This window comes from Athalia rosae, chromosome 2, assembly GCF_917208135.1.
Source record: "Athalia rosae chromosome 2, iyAthRosa1.1, whole genome shotgun sequence".
NCBI classification, from domain to species: domain Eukaryota; kingdom Metazoa; phylum Arthropoda; class Insecta; order Hymenoptera; family Athaliidae; genus Athalia; species Athalia rosae.
Window position 1 is genome coordinate 11644324 of NC_064027.1, and position 18238 is coordinate 11662561.

The window sequence follows — 18238 nt, forward strand, 5'->3', positions numbered from 1 at the left end:
ATCTAGAATCTGCTACCCCCATGAGCAGCCGCAGTGCTGATCGTTCCATGTAGCGCAGGAACTTCAGTGCAGATTTCGAAAGAATTTACCTGGTAAAAGACTAGTCGTGAAATACCTGCTCATCATAAAGATAGTAAAGAATGAATAATAAATCACGACTTCAATCCGCTGTTCAACTCGGAGCTAAAAATAAAAAAATGAATCAACTCGGAGGGTGTTCGAGAAAAATTTTCGAGCTATTTACATAATAAAATGTAAATAAACACCATTCCTTATCGATCAATAATTCGAAATAAAATAAACTTCGTCGTTCTATACGCGTGATAACTGCGTATACTTTCCAATTTCTTAGCGCGCGTACGTTATGGACCACTGATAACGCGTACGGTTAAGACACGCATAGTCCCGCAAATTTAGCATAAACGCTTGTGCTATCGGTCGACAGATAATGCTTCTTGATCTTTGCACTATAACTCTTGGAAGTTGTGATTTACAGAAGCAACAACGCGAAGTTCGCACAGTGTTACTCGCGAGAACGTCAATGCAAAGTGCCCCAGGTCTCGACCGCAAGGCGAAAAAGACTCGCAAAGTTTTCGGTCAACTGCATACCCAGCAATTATTTATAATTATTTCGCAGAGCTTTTTCGCCCGAATGAAAATTCAAGGTGCACACTGTTCGAAGTGGATTGAAATTTCAATTGTTGCATAATCTCAGGTGATGCGGTGGCAACGGCGTACGGATTACCGGATACCGTGCATTTTCGATCAGATCGTCTATTGAGGGATCCGTGAAAATACGAAATCCTAGTTCGTTTGGATTTCATCGTAATCTTGAACCGAACTCTGATTCTATTGAAAACACGAGATCAGCATGTTGTAGATTGTGGACATGGGTGGGAAACGTGGGAAACATGTTGTGGGATTTGTGGTGACTGTAAAATTACGAGAATAATTATTGAAGAGTTGAGAATAAAGTGAGGCCTGAGAAGAAACCGAGGGAGGAGGGTGAAATATCGGAAAATATTTGTTATTCCGAGTAATTCGCAACGGCAGCTGTTAGCGCGAACATCTCATCGGTTCTTCGCGAAGAAAAAAAAACTTCACAATAAACAACGAAGCAGTGCGTTAGCCAATCGGATCTGAGAGAATTTCTTTAAATTTTTCATCTACCGATACTATACGCCGGATGAGGTAAGTCTCCACCATGATCGCGGGAATAAACATCGTTGTATCTAAGTTACGATAAAAAAAAAACAAACAAATAACACGATTATTAATTCGACGTGCATCGATTAGAAATTCTTTTTGACGTGAATTCGTCTTCGAAATTGCTTTCATAGTGGGAGGCGATTTGAAAAACGAATGATAACAAAATCGGGAGGATACAATTTAGTGTCGCAGCTAAATATCTATCATCTCCATTGGAAATTTAATTACACCCCTGGACAGCTAAGGGTTCAGAGAATTCATTAAGCCAAGTGAGGACTGCGACGCATGGCGCGCGATGCAAGGGAAAGGGAAATATTTTTGTATAAAAAATATCATCCGTTACGTAAACTTATTCGCGAACAACACACGGCCGTGTCTTCGACGCAGCCACACCCCATTTTTTTTTTTTTTTTTCCTCGTAACTCTCGGGAACAAAATTTGTCGATGATAACTTTTTATCTGCGGACGTTGGGTCACTTTCGTTTCATTTCGACCCGGTTGAAATCGGTTCAGCAGGATTCAATGAATCCGTTCGATTAAGTTTATACACTCATTCGCGCTGTATCAGTAAGCAAACATAATTTATTAAGCCATTTAGATAAGTCGAGGGATGGTTGATGGCTCGTTGCTTACGTACATGTTCCACTGTGGCCTGAAGAAGATTAAACGTTGTTTGTATTCTTCTGAACGACTCGTTCGAGATGTTGAACATTATGCGAATTTGCTGGAAAGAGCCGCATTCGAGAAGTTGTTGGCGAAATAAGTGAATTGAAGCATTGAACGGTCTCTTTTTTTTCCTCTTCAATTTTTTCTTACCGCGGACGACGACGCAATTATATTTTCGCAATCAAATTCCCTAATCGAATCGTTCTTATCGCGACCGCAAATTGGGCGATAGTTTCTCTCATAATCCGAGTCTCGCATGTTGTGCGAAATATATTCGCTTGTTTCGTCCCATTTTCAACCAATTATCGCGTATAGGTATCGGTGTGACTGAGGATCTGAAAATTGTACGACGATTTCGGCTAGCTTCGAAATTGGTTCACGATATTTCTTTTCGCTTTTCTATTCCAGTTCCGGAAGCGGACAAGCGTACATCGACGTTTCATGGATTCCGAGCTTTTATTCGTAACGCTCACAGTCCCTGCCGCTAGCCAGCACGTGACTTGCAGATATTCCAGATCGCAATCAAGAAATTCATACCTCGAGACCGCGCGATCGAGCTTCCGAGAGAGAGTTACGAAAGAAGGAAATCCTCAAGGCCCAAAATGGCCCTCGACTTTGCAGCTGGCTGCCTGGGAGGTAAGTCGAAGATCCGATCGTCGATTTTTCGGGGATCGCGTAATGTCCGGTTTTACGTTGAGCTTTGCTACTTCGAGGCGCGCTCGATCTGCCGATATCGTTGAAATTAATTCGACAGATTAGCCAATCTCGTAAATTATTCGGACGATATTTATCGCGGTTTTACGTTGCGATAATTATATTGGCGAACATTGCTGAGGCCGAAACGTATTCGATACTGAATTAAATTTAATAACAAGTATAACGGCAACAAATCTTGGCGCCAGACACATCGTTTCGTCATTCTGCAATCGTATGTGATCCGCGTATACGTACAATATTACGTGTCGTGTACGCGAATGGAAAAAAGCGACATCCGAAGAGTATAATTAAAGAAAAAGAAAATTGAGAACCACCAATTACGGGGGGGGCTTCGGACGTTGTACCGGTATCGGTATACGATATTTCACAAACCGTCGATGAACCGACATTACGGAGGCGCCATCAGCAAAATGGAAATAAAAATCAGCTTGCGCGATTCGCATAAATCGCAAACATGTCATTTGGAAAATAAATGCAATGAACGTATACAGCTGAAATTTACCGTTTGGAGCAGCTCTGAGAATATGACATTGTATAACCTACATCGTCGAATCGTTTGAAATACAAAATATATTCGAAAAATTTTTTCAATATTCTTTCTCCCGCAATTCATTATTATTATAGTATAATGTTTCGAAATATCACTGTTGTCAGACGCTTATTCGATACGGTTATTCGTATTCGATTTACGCTCTTCAAAAATTCTAAAGGTTATCACCGGAGTTGCGACTTCTCACTTTTGTGTTATCGTAAATCGCTGAAAAAAGAACGATCACGAATAAAGCCGCGGTAGACGATTCTGTAAACCTCGGAATTTTCAACCTCGTCATCGTCTGCTAAAATTCATTACTTTTTTCAGGGTGCGCCGGTGTTATGGTGGGATATCCTCTGGATACCATCAAGGTACACCTGCAGACGCAAGATTACCGAAACCCAAAGTACACGGGAACGTGGCACTGTTTTCGCACCATCCTGGCCCGCGATTCGGTAATTGAATTCTCAGTAACAACGATTCATCTTCATTAAGAACTTCAAACTGACAGATTTTTCAATACTTTTCAAGATGGCGGGTCTCTACCGAGGAATGTCTTCTCCGATGGTCGGTGTGGCTTTTGTTAACGCGATAATTTTCGGCGTCTACGGTAACACTCAGAGAAACTTTTCGGAACCCGATGCTCTGTATTCCCACTTACTTGCTGGAGCTACAGCGGGCATAGCACAGAGTCCAGTTTGCAGTCCCATGGAACTGGCGAAGACCCGTTTGCAATTACAATCCGCATCCAGTGCAGCGAAATATTCCGGTCCCATGGAGTGCCTCAGGTACATTCACCGGAAAGAAGGATATCGGGGTACCTTCAAGGGATTGGGAATGACTTTTTTAAGGGAAGCTCCTGGTTTTGGGATCTATTTTTTGACCTACGAAGCACTCACCAGATCGAACTCACCCACGCCAATTTCCACCTTCCAGATGTTAATGGCCGGCGGATTGGCCGGAACAGCTTCATGGATAATATCTTATCCGATGGACGTGATTAAATCGCGTCTTCAGGCTGAAGTCACCGGTAAATATTCCGGGGCTATGGATTGTCTGCGTCAATCGATCAGCGCTGAAGGTTACGCGTGTTTGTTCAGAGGTTTGAATTCCACCATCATCAGAGCGTTTCCGACGAACGCTGCTACATTCGCGGTCGTTACCTGGACATTTCGGTTACTCGGTGAGGCACCTACGCCCGCACCCGAAGTAAAAAAGCAGCCGTCGGTGGCCCACAAAGAACCCGCTCGCAGATTATCAAAACCAGAAAACGGCTTACTCACGCAGTGGCAGACAGCGGTGACAAACATGGTCACGGACGCGCACAATTCCAGATCATATTCGACCCTCTCGGCGGTTGGATTTGACAGTAATCTTCCAGGACCGTCGAGTCTGGCCGTTGCTCACGAGCAGATCGTTGAGTCTAAGAAAGTCGTGGACGGGGAACCGGGCGACACGACGGACGAACAAAAGTATCAACGTTTATCGCAAGAGGTTCAGGAAGGAACTCAACAGAACGATCAGAATTCGTGTACAAAGGATGAGAGCGGTCAAGCGGCCAATCCTAGCACTGGACTCGAATTGGTATTTGTTGTTGATCGCTTGAGCGCACCTTTCGAAGAACTTGAAAAAAACTCGTGATCCCCGATTCCTCGAAGTGGTAACGGTGCGCGATGTCACGCGAAAACAAATAATAATAATAATAATAGTAATAATAGCGATGAAAAGAACTCTGACGATATTGTAACGTAATCGGTAGTGACGAGAAATCTTATTTGAAAAATCTCAAGAACTCGAGCGATTCGTTAAGCGAGAGAATTTGTCATCTCCCGGTTTTGCCGTCGTCTTTCTATCACGAAAAACAAGGATTTTGAGGAGCGTCTGGCCGAGGACTGATGATTCCGTCAACGGTCGGTCAGACAGATCAGTGTGTAGTTTGGATTGAAAATTTTACTGTGCAAAGTAATCGAAGTTCTATGTACTCCTCTTCATATGTAGATGTAAATATATTTACAGAACAGTTAAACGTAGTGAAATACGTATATCGAATAGGAATATATTTGTGCAATTGTAAAAAGCGCTCGGTGATAATTATACGCTCAAATGTAAATCCGTGAAAAATATAGTCGCTAATTTTTTCAGCACGTGCGAATTCTGGCTACAGGTGTCGTACGATTACGGTGCGTGACCCGGTGATTCGCCGGGTCCTGGCGACTGCAGATTCGTACTCGAAGATGAGCAAAGAGCGAAAAAGTACATCGCCAACTCGGTTTGCTGAATGGAGGTGAAAAATAGTAGTCCTCGTTTGTTAAATGACAGTCCTTGACTGAACGGCGGACATGTAAGACCTATGTCACAGCCAGAGGCGACGGTATAATTCGCTTTTTAAAATCACACAAAATAGTTCGTATCTCTTTGCCAGTCCTTCTACCTATTCCCACCGTATTGTTAAAAACCACCGACTCAATCCGCACCGTTTACGACCGAAATTCATCCGTTCGTTTGTCACCTCGAGTACCGAAATTTCAGTCCGCATGAATATATTTCTTCGTCGTTCGATTTCGCCCGCTGCGATCGACGTCTCCGGAATTTCGTCAACGCCTTTACGAACCCCATGCATTGCGGGATAACTTGAAAAATTGGAAGTTGCATGGGTCGTCCCGACCACCCGAACATCCCCGACCTGTTTGTCAACTAACCTCGTTATTGGCAGCCCTCGGAGTTACTTGGCAACTTTTTTTTATATCCCTTTATTTATTGAAATTTTTTTTTTTTTATCAAATTCCGAAGACTGAACGAGGTAAGATCCAACGAATTCAAATGTTCTCCGTGACGAAAATAAAGAAAAAAATCCTCCCTTCGCGTGTGCAGATAAAAAAATCTCCCAAGGCTGGAGTGCCATCGTCAGACCAGTGGCTGCCTCGACCCCTGGCGACCTACCTGAGCGAAGGACGAGGTCGGTGGGATTGCGGATCTTAATATGGAGGTTGATCAAAACGATAGCAATGCTAAATCCGACGACTGTAGCAAAAATGCCCAACGTTTGATCGCGGAAAACGGTGGTCGATGTATGAGCACGCAGGCTATGCAATCTCTCTACGATCTTCGTCAGAACAATTTACTCTGCGATGCGGTTCTACGCCTCGAAGATGGCGGCATTTTTCCAATCCACAGAGCGATATTGTCCGCCTGCAGTACTTACTTTAGGTTCGTTCGTCGATTATTCTGTACAATTGTTCCACGCGATGTCGAAAATTTCATTTCCCACCCCCTTATCAATGCAGAGCTTTGTTCACGACGACTCTTCACTCGCGTGAAAAAACCGACGTACTTTTGCCCGGTGTTTCGAGTCACATGATGAATTTACTCCTCGAATACGCGTACCTTCGTACGTTAGAACTCAACCGGGACAACGTTTGTCAGCTCTTGGTGACGGCCGATTACCTCAGTATTCTTGGGGTACTCGAACTGTGCTGCGATTACTTGCGACAGAATTTGGCACCCGAGAATTGCATCGGAGTGATGAGATTTGCTCGAGAACATTTTTGCAAGGGTTTGGAAACCGACGCCCATCGTTACGTAATGCGGCATTTCGTTCAGGTGAATTTTACCCGAAATATCGATCAGTTTCGCGGGTACCGTAAATAATCTTGTCGCAGGTGGCACAGAAAAGTGAGGAAGTACTTTTACTGCCGATTTCCGAACTCCGCGGTCTCGTCGGAGCCGACGAATTGAACGTTAAAAGTGAAGAAGCTGTATGGGAGCTCGTGCTCAGATGGATAAACCATGACCCCGATCCGAGAAAAGGTCATATAGTTGAACTGATGAAAAATATCCGTCTCGGACTATTGGATACTCAATTTTTCCTTGAGAATGTAAAAGATCATCCCTACGTAACCGGTAACGAGGCTTGTAGACCGATAATAATTGAGACCTTAAAGTTCCTCTACGACTTGGAAATGATAACGCAAAAACACGGGGAAGTTCCGACCCCGGAGATAGCCAGACCGCGGGTTCCTCACGAAATTCTCTTTGCCCTCGGTGGTTGGAGCGGTGGAAGTCCAACGAATTATATGGAGACTTACGATACCAGAGCCGATCGTTGGGTCAAAGTAAATTGTTCGCATGGACATTCAACGTTATTGGTAACAGTTACTGAAGAAATTTCCAATGAATTTTATTCAAAAAGGTTGAAGAGGTCGACCCGACCGGTCCGAGGGCTTATCATGGGACTGCAGTTGTCGGATTCAACATATACGTTATCGGCGGTTTCGACGGTATGGATTATTTCAACAGCTGTCGTTGTTTCAACGCTGTTACCAAGGTGTGGCGAGAAGTTGCTCCCATGAATGCTAGAAGGTCGATAATATTTCAAGGCTTATTAACGCCACCGCACCGACCTTACCAGATTTTATTTATTCGTGGGAATGCAGGTGCTACGTAAGCGTCGCCGTTCTAAACGACCTCGTATACGCGATGGGAGGATACGACGGTCATCACAGACAAAATACCGCCGAAAGATACAATTTTCGAACCAATCAATGGTCCCTAATAGCTCCTATGAACGTCCAACGATCGGACGCCAGTGCCACGATGCTTAATGGTAATTCGACCAACTCCGGAACTGAAATCGTGTTATTCACGTTCTTGTCATTTTCAATTTTTCAATTTTCATACCAGACAAAATTTACATCACTGGTGGTTTCAATGGGCAGGAATGCATGAATTCCGCCGAAGTATACGACCCGGAAACGAATCAATGGACGTTGATATCGGCGATGAGATCGCGAAGAAGTGGTGTTTCCTGCATTGCTTATCATAGCTGCGTATACGTGATCGGTGAGATTCGAAATGGGAAAATGATGCTTCTTTTTTTCTTCCTCCAACTCGATGTCGGGATAAATATCAAAAGGATGACGTTGAACTTTGACACGATTTTCAGGTGGTTTCAACGGGATATCGAGAATGTGCAGCGGCGAAAAGTATAACCCGGCGACCAACAGCTGGACACAAATACCTGACATGTATAACCCGCGCAGTAATTTCGCGATCGAGGTCATAGATGACATGATATTTGCCATAGGGGGATTCAACGGCGTCACCACCATATACCACGTCGAATGTTACGACGAAAGAACAAACGAATGGTACGAATTTTCAACGTGAATTTTGTTCCGCGAGTCGGCGCGTTGATTGTTTTTTTTTTTCATTTTCATATCCTTGTCCTTTCTCGGGCATCGAAGGTACGAGGCAACCGACATGAATATTTACCGATCCGCTTTATCCGCCTGCGTGATCATGGGGCTGCCGAATGTTTACGACTATATTCACAAGCACCGCGAACGTCTGATGGAGGAAAAACGGCAAAAGCTCCTCGCTCTAGAGGTGCAACGGACGCAACAACAACAACAGCAACAACAACAGTTCCAACAAAATGACAACAATCAGATTCCGCCACCGCCACCCCCTCTGGCGCAACTCGAACACGACAACAGTCAAATTTAATCGGAAAAACCGAGTCCATTCTGGTATGGGATCAAGTGCTACGGATACCGTAATAAATCTTCCTCGTTTCGGTCCCTCAAATTTTTTCCATAAGAAACAAGAAAAAAACAGAGTTGAAATTTCTTCGTCGAATCGTAAAAACTTGTATAAAGAATCTTATCATGTAATTCGATGCAAATTAATTTTTTTTTCTTTATCCACGTATTTTTCAACGAAACGATCGATCGACCGCTCAATTTTCATACTCGGAGGGAGATCACTCAATATTTTAAGGAATTGTCACGAGACAACTTGGCATGGTGAAAAACTGGAGAAGTTTCTTTTTATAATATCAGAATATTTCGAACAATTTTATCACGTTTTTTATGTAACTTCAAAGGACGGTTGAATTTCGGGGATATTCGATCGACGATCGCCGTCAGAAAAAATAATTATAGAATTTTTACCGTGTGAATATACCCGCACCGCGGGTGAGTTGGGGTATGAATGAAACGCAGGGATAAAAGTCGGAATTTGTGTGATTTTTTTGTTTTTATTTTTTTTTTTTGTTCTCACTTCTCATCGAATCTTAACGATCTACGAACCGTTCTTCGGAATGGTTCGGTCGGTAAAACCGAGCAGAAAAAATATAGGGGCAATAATCCAGGAGCAAATGGAACACAATATTTGAAAAACAATTATAAACAAACCGACATAATTGAATCAATGTGGCTTCCGATCTCGGTTCTTATTGACAATATTTTTTACACGCCATGGCGCCATTTGAAAAATTTATCGCGGTGTAACAATGAATGTACGATTCGTATTATCAGCGCACGTACGACACATGAGTTCAACACATCCTTATCGATGTATGTCTTTACGTCGATAACCACTTTTATGCAGGAAATGCACGCGTCGCCTGTATTAGGGATTTGAATGCGGTTGGAAAGAGAGGAAAAAAACAACAATTTAGCGATAACAATTATAATCTGTCCAGTGTTCTTCTAATCAACGCGTACTTCCGCATTCACTCTACATTATAATCCAGGGTGTCTGAAACTTGAAAATGAACCTTCCGTCTTTCGCCAATGTAATAAAATAAATGAACAAATTACAGTGTCTTATCGAAAACATGCACTTTCATTTCGATCGTTGTTTGAACGATGGTTTCGGTAGTTTGGGGAAAAAGTAGAGAAAAAAAAAAAACAAAGATTATTTCCAGTAATTTATAACGCGTCAGTTTGGAAGTAGTTGTTAATGCCACGATAGTTTATTGGAATAAAAATGAATCGGAACATGGACTTCCTAGTGCCACTGCCGGTGGTGACTATTATACCAGATGACAAGCGTCACGAATTTTTCCCCGAAATGAGGAAAAGTAAAGTTTCGCGCGGATCGCTGTGGCCAATAGGAATCTCGTTCGGTACGCAAACGCAGCGCGAGCTAATCCCCCCACTTCGAAAATTGGTGCACGCACAGGGATGATTTTCAGCGGGAGAATTTCAGTGACGAGATGAAATATAGGTGGTGGGTAGGGAAATCTCGAACGGATCGTACCTATTTAAAGTCGAGCGCACGTGTTGGACCGTTCAGGAGTGTGCGGACGGTCCCGTTAGAGTCGCGGTGTATCCAAATCCTGTAAATATTCCTCAAACTAAAAACCAGAACGTCATCGACATAGATAAGTCCACGGAAAAATTCTGGTAAATAACACAACGTACGAGTCGAATGATAGTAGTTTATATTACTTTTATCCGTTACGATAACTTATATTTCTCTTTAATGAAAATAGTTCGAAGCAGTGAAATAATTTGGTAGATTTCGTATTCTCGGTGATGAAATAATTGGAGTGTTATCAAAGTATGAATTCGTTGAAGATTCTCGATTCAACGATAACATTCGCAATTTAATGTTGACAGAATCGAATTGCGACACAGTTGTCGCCCGGGGGCCATCGAGTTACTTTACGCACAGTAGATTGCAGCAGCAGATTTAATAATTCCAGTGGAAGGGATGACTAGGAAATGTTGCGCGTTAGTGGAGCAAAGATTGAAATTTCAATTCTTCACGCGATTCACTCAACGCTAGCGTAACTGGCGCTCGACTCGACTGATAAACCCGATAACGAACCGGTTAGAATTTAAAAACTTAGATGTCAACAAAATTCATGAACACCCCTCCGCACTGTGAGTCTCTACCAGTCAATTTTTCCGAACAGTTGTACGAGTGAACGAAGTGTGATGGAATTTCGAATCGGCGTGAAACAATAATTTCTACGTCTGGTTACGACGTGCGGAAAAAAAAAAAAAAAAAAATATCGTTGAACAGAATCCGGCGTAATTGACCCTCGCGCGCGCGGGGTCACCGCGAGTCTTTCAGCGTTGACTGAAGATCAGTATTTCAGTAGATCGTGATGCGTATGCAATTCTACATGTAGTCATGTTACATACGTATACGACGATACATTATTGCGACATTAGTTTTAGCACAATTCCGGGAATCCGTCAGAATTCTACCGCGCGTACGTATTTTCGTATAATAAATAAGTGTCCGGATCCGTTATACTCGTATTTATTCGTCCGAGATACTCCGAGTCTGTCGGACGCGCGTACATGTCCGACGGTATCATTTTTACTACGTAGAATACGTAGTTCGATGACGTTGTGATATTTCTAAAATTTCATTCATCCCGAATTCCAGAGAGAAGAAATGGGGTTCGCATTGGGGTTGACGATACCGATGATACTGTCGGTAATTTTTCTGTCAAAATCACTCAAGGGGTTGCCAATGAATTCTAACGAGATAGGTCGCAACGCGGTGTGTGGAGATCCAATATCTATTACATTCTTATTCAGTCATTGGGACCCGAAAATGGAGCTATGCCGGAATACACTCGACATCAGAATTTGTGGAGGTTACTGCCCGAGTTCCGAGGTCAGTATAAGAAAAATCAATTACGTTTCATTCCATCCGAGAATTCCAAACGATTTTCTAAGGGTGATTTTTTTTTGTTTTCAACATCAGCGAGGTACTTGGCAACATCCTTTGTCGAAGAGGAATACTACCGTTTGCAGTCCAGACGAACTTGCGCGCAAAAAAGTTGTATCCTTGTGCACGGAGGGCGTGCGTGATACGAGAACGTCAGTATTCACCCCAGTTTACGAATCTATTTATTCTGAAAAGTCGAATAAATAGCGAGAAAATTGCTGTGACTGAATTACTTTATCCTGACAGATGGTCGTATTCGGAACCAGTCAGCTGCAAATGTTCGATCTGCTCATCCTCCAATACCTCTTGCTTATCCGCGACTAAAAGAGGAATGAGCGAGTCATCTCTAGATGAATCTCTTCCAGTTTTTCCGATAACCGAAGATATGAGAAGGCGGATAGCGCTAGCTGAAAGGATGATAGGTAGGACGGAAAAGAGGCATCCTTTCGTTTAACAAAATTTCAATTTCAGAATGAACTTTTACATTATACCCTTGCAGATGATTCGGACGACGATCACGGCCTCAGAATTATTCCTGTTTTGTTGTAGAGAAATTAAAAAAGATACGCAACGAGGCTTGACCGATTCGACGACGTTTTGCATACCTCTTTTTTCCCGCTGCTTGTGTTCGTGGATTAAGGGAAAAAGAATCATGTATATTATTAACGACCATAAGATAGCGAAATGGAAAAGTAATTCAACTAATTATGTATATGTACTTCACAACGACGCGCTTGTTTCGCGACTAGTCACTTGTACAATTATCAAATTTCTCATTGAAATCGGTCGATACTAACGAGTATAAGCCGGTTTCAATTCTTGAGAAACAAAAAAAGTATTACTAAAAGGCAGGAAAATGAAATCGGCACATGTAAAAGATGTGCTTCGCACGTTTTTCGCCAGAGTCACGTACACGCACCTCACGCGTCTGGACCTCTTCTAACCGATACTGGTATGTGAACAAAAAAAAACCAAGTAATTGGTTCAGGCGGATGTGTAACGTTATATGTATAGCATTATGTGTTATTATAAATGTGTCAATGTGTATATTTATGAGAATAAATGTCCTAAAAACCCATAAAATATACTTATCAAGTATTGGAAACCGATCAAACGTTATTCATAACCGGAAATCCGAAGATATAACTGCCCCTTTTTCTGGTCAAGGATCATCATGGCTCACGAAAAGTAATTTGTTCTTTCGAACGGTAGATAAAATTTTCACCAGCGGCATGATACCTGTACGTGAATGTATGCACATGTCTGGCGCTTACACGCTCATCATGTTATATTTTGAATTCTATTCACTCATTTTTATACAACTGCTGTCAGCCAGCTGAACGATGCTTCACCGGATCACCTTTTTAACTTTCCATTCCTCTGATTTCAGAAAAAGGAAAAAGTTATTGTAATCGTCCCGAAAATGAAAAGTGTGCATCCTGTATGTATGTATGTAAGTGCGTGGTCTATTTTTGGTCCGACCGTATCTCGAGAACGAGTGGCCTGATTTTCGTGAACTTGATCTCAATCGACGCGCCTCTTCCGAATTTGGAACTGATTAGATTTTGGTTTTAATCGGTCCAGTAGTTTTCTAATGATTCTAATAACAAAATTTACAAAAATAAAATAAATTCGGAACGGACGAACAGATTCAAATGAAAATCGATGCCAGTAGGTTATTCGGGTCGCTGATTACGATTCTGAAGTCAGATTCGCAAAATTCCAGTTTATTTAATTGGAAAAAGGAATTGTAATGAATAATATTGTTTTGAGCAGAAATAACGGGAAGTTCAAAGGCTGGCTCACAGTCATCCCAAACCCGCTTTGTATTTATGCTTATATTATTTATGGTTTGTATTATGCTTGTGTTTATAAAAGTTCAAATAACGTTTGTACGTAGGTAATTATTATTTTATTATTTCGTAGCAGAAGTCGTTAGTTGATTAATATTAAAGCAAAACAAGACGTAGCGTCACGACGTCTGATATCCTCTAGCAAATGAACATGATAATGATGCGATACACGTGTAACACCCATGTTTTCAATGTTCACAATTGAGAATCACATCTGTGAAAAGTTGGAATAATTAAGGAAGCATCTGTTATCGTAGAAAAATAATTAGAAGTCGTGAGGAATAACGTGGGGTAATAGGGGCGTACAATAGTTGTGCGAATACAGAGAATAAGCTCACGTCATTAATTATCCTTGCCGCAGGTATGTGGTTCGCATCGACACAATGTTGCCGATTTTACCGTGATGTTCTGAAGTTCCGTGCCGCACAGCACGTTTTCGCTGATCTGAATGAGAATAAGAAATAGTTTTACATAATTACGGTGGTAGTCGTACACGATGAATAAACCACCCACAATATGTAGCACGAAGACCATAGAAATACATAGAGAGCACAATATGAGAGCAAGTTCGATGTTGTACTTACAATCTCGGATTTCACCATGGCGCAGCACCGTGACCGAGAAACGAATGCTTGTTCTGGATTCGTCAGAAGTTCATCAGGTGAGGCTGGGGTCGTCCAACTTTTGCAACGTCCTTCACAGATGCGGATATCGAGTTGAAAGGCACAGCCCGGCGTAAGATCTTTCGTCACAATTACCGAGGACTCTAATCGACGAATAAAAATATATGAGTTTCTTTTTTTCCCCTGTGAAGTTTTATGCGCACATAGATATATCGATATCTATGATGCACGGAAATTCTTGATTGTACACGTACAGCGCACCATACTCACCGATCAGATCACACCGTTCTTGCGCACTCACGGTGCATGAAAATAAAAATAAGTACCAGACCACGGAAATTGATCGAGGGCAACTAAAAAAGTTAGACATTCTGGTATTGTACCCTTTGAAAAATTTTGACACTTAATTTTTCTGTCGCGAACAGAAAATTGTACTATCTTCCTGCAACAAACAAGAAATTCTGTGACGCAGTTATCCCTATATTTGTACCCGTAATGAAATTCGCCGGATGAGCAGCTACGTTAAATATACCCGATTGATACGTAATATCCGTAGATCATATAGCTATGGATCATGTTGTAGCTGCGTATAAGAGACCAAAGTTTCTTCGAGCCCGTAGAGGATGATCTGCTATATTACGGCTAAATGTGGTGAAAAATTGAAAGATTCCAAATTTTCCTCGTTCGTTTCCAAGAATTTGAATTAAAATAAGTCAGTCATCGTCCGTCCGATAAATATGTGTAGAGATTACGTGAGAAGAACGTTAATAACGTCTGGGTCACATGTAGTGAAGCATATGCTCTGACCGTCGTTTGGTCCAATAGACGATGAGGTCAAATACACATAGGATAAACAAATAGATAGCATAAAAGCTTCCTCGATCCACAGGAATCACGAGAGATAACTTGAAACTTACGTGATAAAATATCGAGAAGTGTGAAAGCGCACAACGATCAGGTCTCAGGGGAGGAACGCAATGCGATTGTTTTAGAGAGAGGAATCTCTTTCGATCTTCATTGGCTCCTAGTTAACAACTCACTGATATAATGAGTGAAATATTTCTCTTGAATTTTCTGATGTACGATTAATTCTAGATAAAATAATCTTGAAATACATCCACTGACGGTACGAGCAAACATTCCCGCGTGTTTCAATCGCTGACGTGGTCGGCACCGAATTTGAATAAAATAATTCGTGTTCACAGAATGTATTGCCAAATCCGTATTATTCAAAGTACGAGGTAACACTACAGTTTTCGTAATAACTGATCACCAATAATTGTTCCATATCATTCGTTATTTTGGTAATTGTGAATTCGTTGTCGATGACCTGGTAAAATCGACGCGAATATACCGACTGTGTTATGTCTGAACTCAGTGGCGACTAGCGGTTCATAATTTGTCCACTAATATTGTTGCTCGAGCGGGTATTTCCCGCTATTTGCCTAGACTATGAATTCTTCAGCAACGACGAATTGATAATGCATTTTGCACGGATAGGTGTGTACAGGTATCCTCGATAAATCTGAATTTGAAGCGGGATCGAAGCGAAATGTGGCTCCAATGAGATCTTCCCCATAGACCAAATAAACATCATTACTTGTAAACGATCGAGAAAATCATCAAATATCTTTGGTTTATTTTCATGAAATTAGTACGTATATTAGTGCAGACGCACAAACAGAAAATTCGATCAATTTTGGAAAATGATGTTCTTGTTTGTCGTATTTTTATCTATGCTTTTATGAATTACTTACTTCTGTTAGTGTTATTTCATAGACAACCTGTTTCGATGAAGGCCAGAACGAGTGCGTTCTCGAAATAGCAGATTCTAAAGTGTCAGGGATTTCAATCGATTTTCTGACTCGCAAATTGGTCCGTCGATGCACCCTCTTTCGTCGCAATTTTAGCGTTGTTTTTCGTGTGATTCGTGATATAAAATGATCCGAACAAGTACGTGAATATCAGGCATTCCAATACAATGATAAAAGAAAGTGTTTTCGGAACATTACAATCGCTGAATAACGTATTCAAGCTGTGTGAACCGACTATGATGAATTGTGTGATTTGTAACAAAGTCAAATACCTCCTCCACCAAAGGTACTTTTGCATCTGAGGACCAATAGCGGCTAACATGTAATATATGTACATAACAACGTGGACACAACTATTAAACGTCCCCAAAAGAAGGGGATGTCCACCAGCGATGTAGCGAACGCCGAACCATGTGAGAATCGGCATGATGCTGTGGTGATAAACGTGGAGGAATGAAATTTGACGCTGTTTTTTCCGAAAAACGAAGAACACCGTGTCTAGAAGTTCGCTGAGTTTGCTGAGAAAGTAAAGGTGCGCGGCATTGATGACCTGGAATTTCATCATCGTTGAATATATAATTGTACATATGTATGATGGGAGTTTTGCGATTGGAATAGACAACAATTATGCATAAATTACCACAGGCTAAGACTCACCCGTATCGCGGTCGGAGTCTCCGAATAATCAATTGGTTCGCAAGTCCAGCTGTACTCGTTAAGCCAAACGCTCAAACCCTCGTAAGACAAATACAGACTGAACAGAACTTGGAAGAAATTGTAAATTATGAGAGTCTTGCGGAGCGAGTACGGCTTCTTGTTCCTCATATATCTCGGACCAGCGGAAAGAGAGAAATATATGTAAAATCCTACGATTGTGATCACAGGTATGGGTCCTGAGATGAAGAGGAACTGACTCGTCCTTGGATCTGAAAAATTTATGTATATCTGATTGGAAGTTCATATTTTTGTACCCTAGTACTATTGCCATGCTATCAAGGTCAGTACAGGCAAGTTGGCTAATGGCGAGCGATACTTTGGGCCTGAAATAACAATAATTTTGCGGTTCATACCAATACAAATAATTTCCTTGCCATTTTTTCTCGACTCAAACACGGTGTATTTCACATTTCACAGATTTCAAACTCACCATTTCTATGATAGTAATCGTTGCACCACTCCCACCATCCAGTCATTATCGACATTGTTGGAGTACGAAAGTCGTCTGAAAAATATATCCAACTTGCAAACAAATACTTGATTCGGAATCCGTAACTTACTGATCACAGGCTAGAGTCAACCGATCGCGATGTCAATTTATTTGCGTTATGGTACACGAGTCTATAATATAATTGATTGCAAAAATAACTATCGCTCAATGATTAAATATACGAAAAATTGACCGTCGAATGTTTTCGATAATTTGATAAATTGAAATCGTCATAATGCTCTTGAGACTCACCCAATTTGTGCCGGGCACTCGGTATCACTGGAAGTTTGGAGTCACCCACCAATGAATAAAAATCGCTGGCTGGTATAATTATGTTTCAGCTTGCGGCATGTGCCATTGTATAATAAGATATATTAGCGCCCCCGACGCACGGTGGTCAAGAGCCGTGAAACCCCGACAATTTTAAATTTCAAGTCATTTTTATTCCGACATCCGTGACGAATGCACGTATTATTGTACCGATACATCGTGAGCATTACAAGCAACACTTGTTATCGGAAATTCGACGCACCGAGCCCACACTGATTCCCTAAAGCTGAGCGAAATCATTCCGGTTCATGATTTTCGATTCAGTTCTTTTAAATTTTCACTCAAAATGCCCAATCCCCAGCGACCAAGACTAGGAGACATCATGCAATTTTTCAGCTCTGCAGCGGTCGAATTTTCAATGATATCTAATTTTCCCTTACGTTTCTGGAAACCTTAACTTCATATTACGGAGTCCAGCGACCCTGAAAGGTCTGAATCAACCACTAGCATCGAATTCGCCCATCGGAAAACGGTGGAGCCATATTGGAGAACGGCTCCGAATGTGATCCGATCGTATTTTGAGATCACAAGGTTTCCTCTCATATTTCACTCGGGAAAATATGCTCAGACGACGTAACATTTGCATCGGCGGTCAAATATTCTTTATGGGTCATTCCCGGTGGTCGGTCCGTTCAACGAATTCCGGTAAATTACTATAAATGCTGAGTCACGACGAAGGCGAGAAATATCGCGGAGCGTAAACAAAATTATAATACCTATTATTCGAGTCAACGTTCATTGGCTGGACGAAAATATACTGCGAAAATGATAAACTTGGAAATTACAGCACAGCATGATTTTTCGAAATTTAT

At 41.7% G+C, this 18238-nt stretch overlaps 4 protein-coding genes across 7 annotated transcripts; 2 read left to right on the forward strand and 2 right to left on the reverse strand.

The window, feature by feature from the left end:
* Positions 1-479: 479 nt before the first annotated feature.
* On the forward strand, positions 480-5268 carry LOC105684905 (mitochondrial basic amino acids transporter). 3 transcript variants are annotated; one of them, XM_012398623.2, is made up of 4 exons: positions 480-1191; positions 2284-2511; positions 3452-3579; positions 3656-5268. In XM_012398623.2, exons 2-4 carry the CDS (start codon positions 2478-2480, stop codon positions 4763-4765), a joined length of 1272 nt encoding a protein of 423 aa, XP_012254046.2. In that variant the 5' UTR covers positions 480-1191; positions 2284-2477; the 3' UTR covers positions 4766-5268. The 3 variants fall into 3 exon arrangements, with proteins under 3 accessions (XP_012254046.2, XP_048505785.1, XP_048505783.1); XM_048649828.1 differs by lacking the exon at positions 480-1191 and adding an exon at positions 1238-1992; XM_048649826.1 differs by lacking the exon at positions 480-1191 and adding an exon at positions 2014-2219.
* A 150-nt stretch (positions 5269-5418) lies between these two features.
* Positions 5419-11751, forward strand: LOC105684899 (kelch-like protein 10). Its single transcript, XM_012398609.3, has 11 exons — positions 5419-5924; positions 5996-6331; positions 6409-6724; positions 6784-7236; positions 7314-7483; positions 7558-7727; positions 7805-7963; positions 8067-8271; positions 8368-8652; positions 11312-11545; positions 11636-11751. Exons 2-9 carry the CDS (start codon positions 6105-6107, stop codon positions 8627-8629), a joined length of 1962 nt encoding a protein of 653 aa, XP_012254032.1. The 5' UTR covers positions 5419-5924; positions 5996-6104; the 3' UTR covers positions 8630-8652; positions 11312-11545; positions 11636-11751.
* A 1741-nt stretch (positions 11752-13492) lies between these two features.
* On the reverse strand, positions 13493-15548 carry LOC105685358. Its single transcript, XM_048649830.1, has 4 exons — positions 14993-15548; positions 14346-14517; positions 14037-14218; positions 13493-13896 (listed from the first exon to the last, which is right to left on the reverse strand). The coding sequence occupies exons 2-4, from the start codon at positions 14443-14445 to the stop codon at positions 13795-13797; spliced, it is 384 nt and encodes a 127-aa protein (XP_048505787.1). The 5' UTR covers positions 14446-14517; positions 14993-15548; the 3' UTR covers positions 13493-13794.
* A 142-nt stretch (positions 15549-15690) lies between these two features.
* Positions 15691-18214, reverse strand: LOC105685338 (elongation of very long chain fatty acids protein AAEL008004-like). Of its 2 annotated transcripts, none has more exons than XM_012399332.3 (4): positions 17349-18214; positions 17037-17111; positions 16547-16815; positions 15691-16439 (listed from the first exon to the last, which is right to left on the reverse strand). In XM_012399332.3, exons 2-4 carry the CDS (start codon positions 17089-17091, stop codon positions 15924-15926), a joined length of 840 nt encoding a protein of 279 aa, XP_012254755.2. In that variant the 5' UTR covers positions 17092-17111; positions 17349-18214; the 3' UTR covers positions 15691-15923. The 2 variants fall into 2 exon arrangements, with proteins under 2 accessions (XP_012254755.2, XP_012254763.2); XM_012399340.3 differs by lacking the exon at positions 17349-18214 and adding an exon at positions 17167-17332.
* Positions 18215-18238: the final 24 nt, after the last annotated feature.

Coding starts and splice junctions, on each gene's coding strand:
- LOC105684905 (XM_012398623.2), top strand. CDS start 2,478: ATGGCCCTCGACTTTGCAGCTGGCTGCCTGGGAG. Junction 2,512..3,451: donor TGCAGCTGGCTGCCTGGGAG/GTAAGTCGAAGA, acceptor TACTTTTTTCAG/GGTGCGCCGGTGTTATGGTG. Junction 3,580..3,655: donor CCATCCTGGCCCGCGATTCG/GTAATTGAATTC, acceptor ATACTTTTCAAG/ATGGCGGGTCTCTACCGAGG.
- LOC105684899 (XM_012398609.3), top strand. CDS start 6,105: ATGGAGGTTGATCAAAACGATAGCAATGCTAAATCCGACGACTGTAGC. Junction 7,237..7,313: donor GAGCCGATCGTTGGGTCAAA/GTAAATTGTTCG, acceptor TTATTCAAAAAG/GTTGAAGAGGTCGACCCGAC. Junction 7,964..8,066: donor TAGCTGCGTATACGTGATCG/GTGAGATTCGAA, acceptor CACGATTTTCAG/GTGGTTTCAACGGGATATCG.
- LOC105685358 (XM_048649830.1), bottom strand. CDS start 14,445: ATGTCTAACTTTTTTAGTTGCCCTCGATCAATTTCCGTGGTCTGGTAC. Junction 14,219..14,345: donor AGAACGGTGTGATCTGATCG/GTGAGTATGGTG, acceptor TTCGTCGATTAG/AGTCCTCGGTAATTGTGACG. Junction 13,897..14,036: donor CCATGGTGAAATCCGAGATT/GTAAGTACAACA, acceptor ATTCTCATTCAG/ATCAGCGAAAACGTGCTGTG.
- LOC105685338 (XM_012399332.3), bottom strand. CDS start 17,091: ATGTCGATAATGACTGGATGGTGGGAGTGGTGCAACGATTACTATCAT. Junction 16,816..17,036: donor CGATTACTATCATAGAAATG/GTGAGTTTGAAA, acceptor TAAATTTTTCAG/ATCCAAGGACGAGTCAGTTC. Junction 16,440..16,546: donor AGACTCCGACCGCGATACGG/GTGAGTCTTAGC, acceptor ATGAAATTCCAG/GTCATCAATGCCGCGCACCT.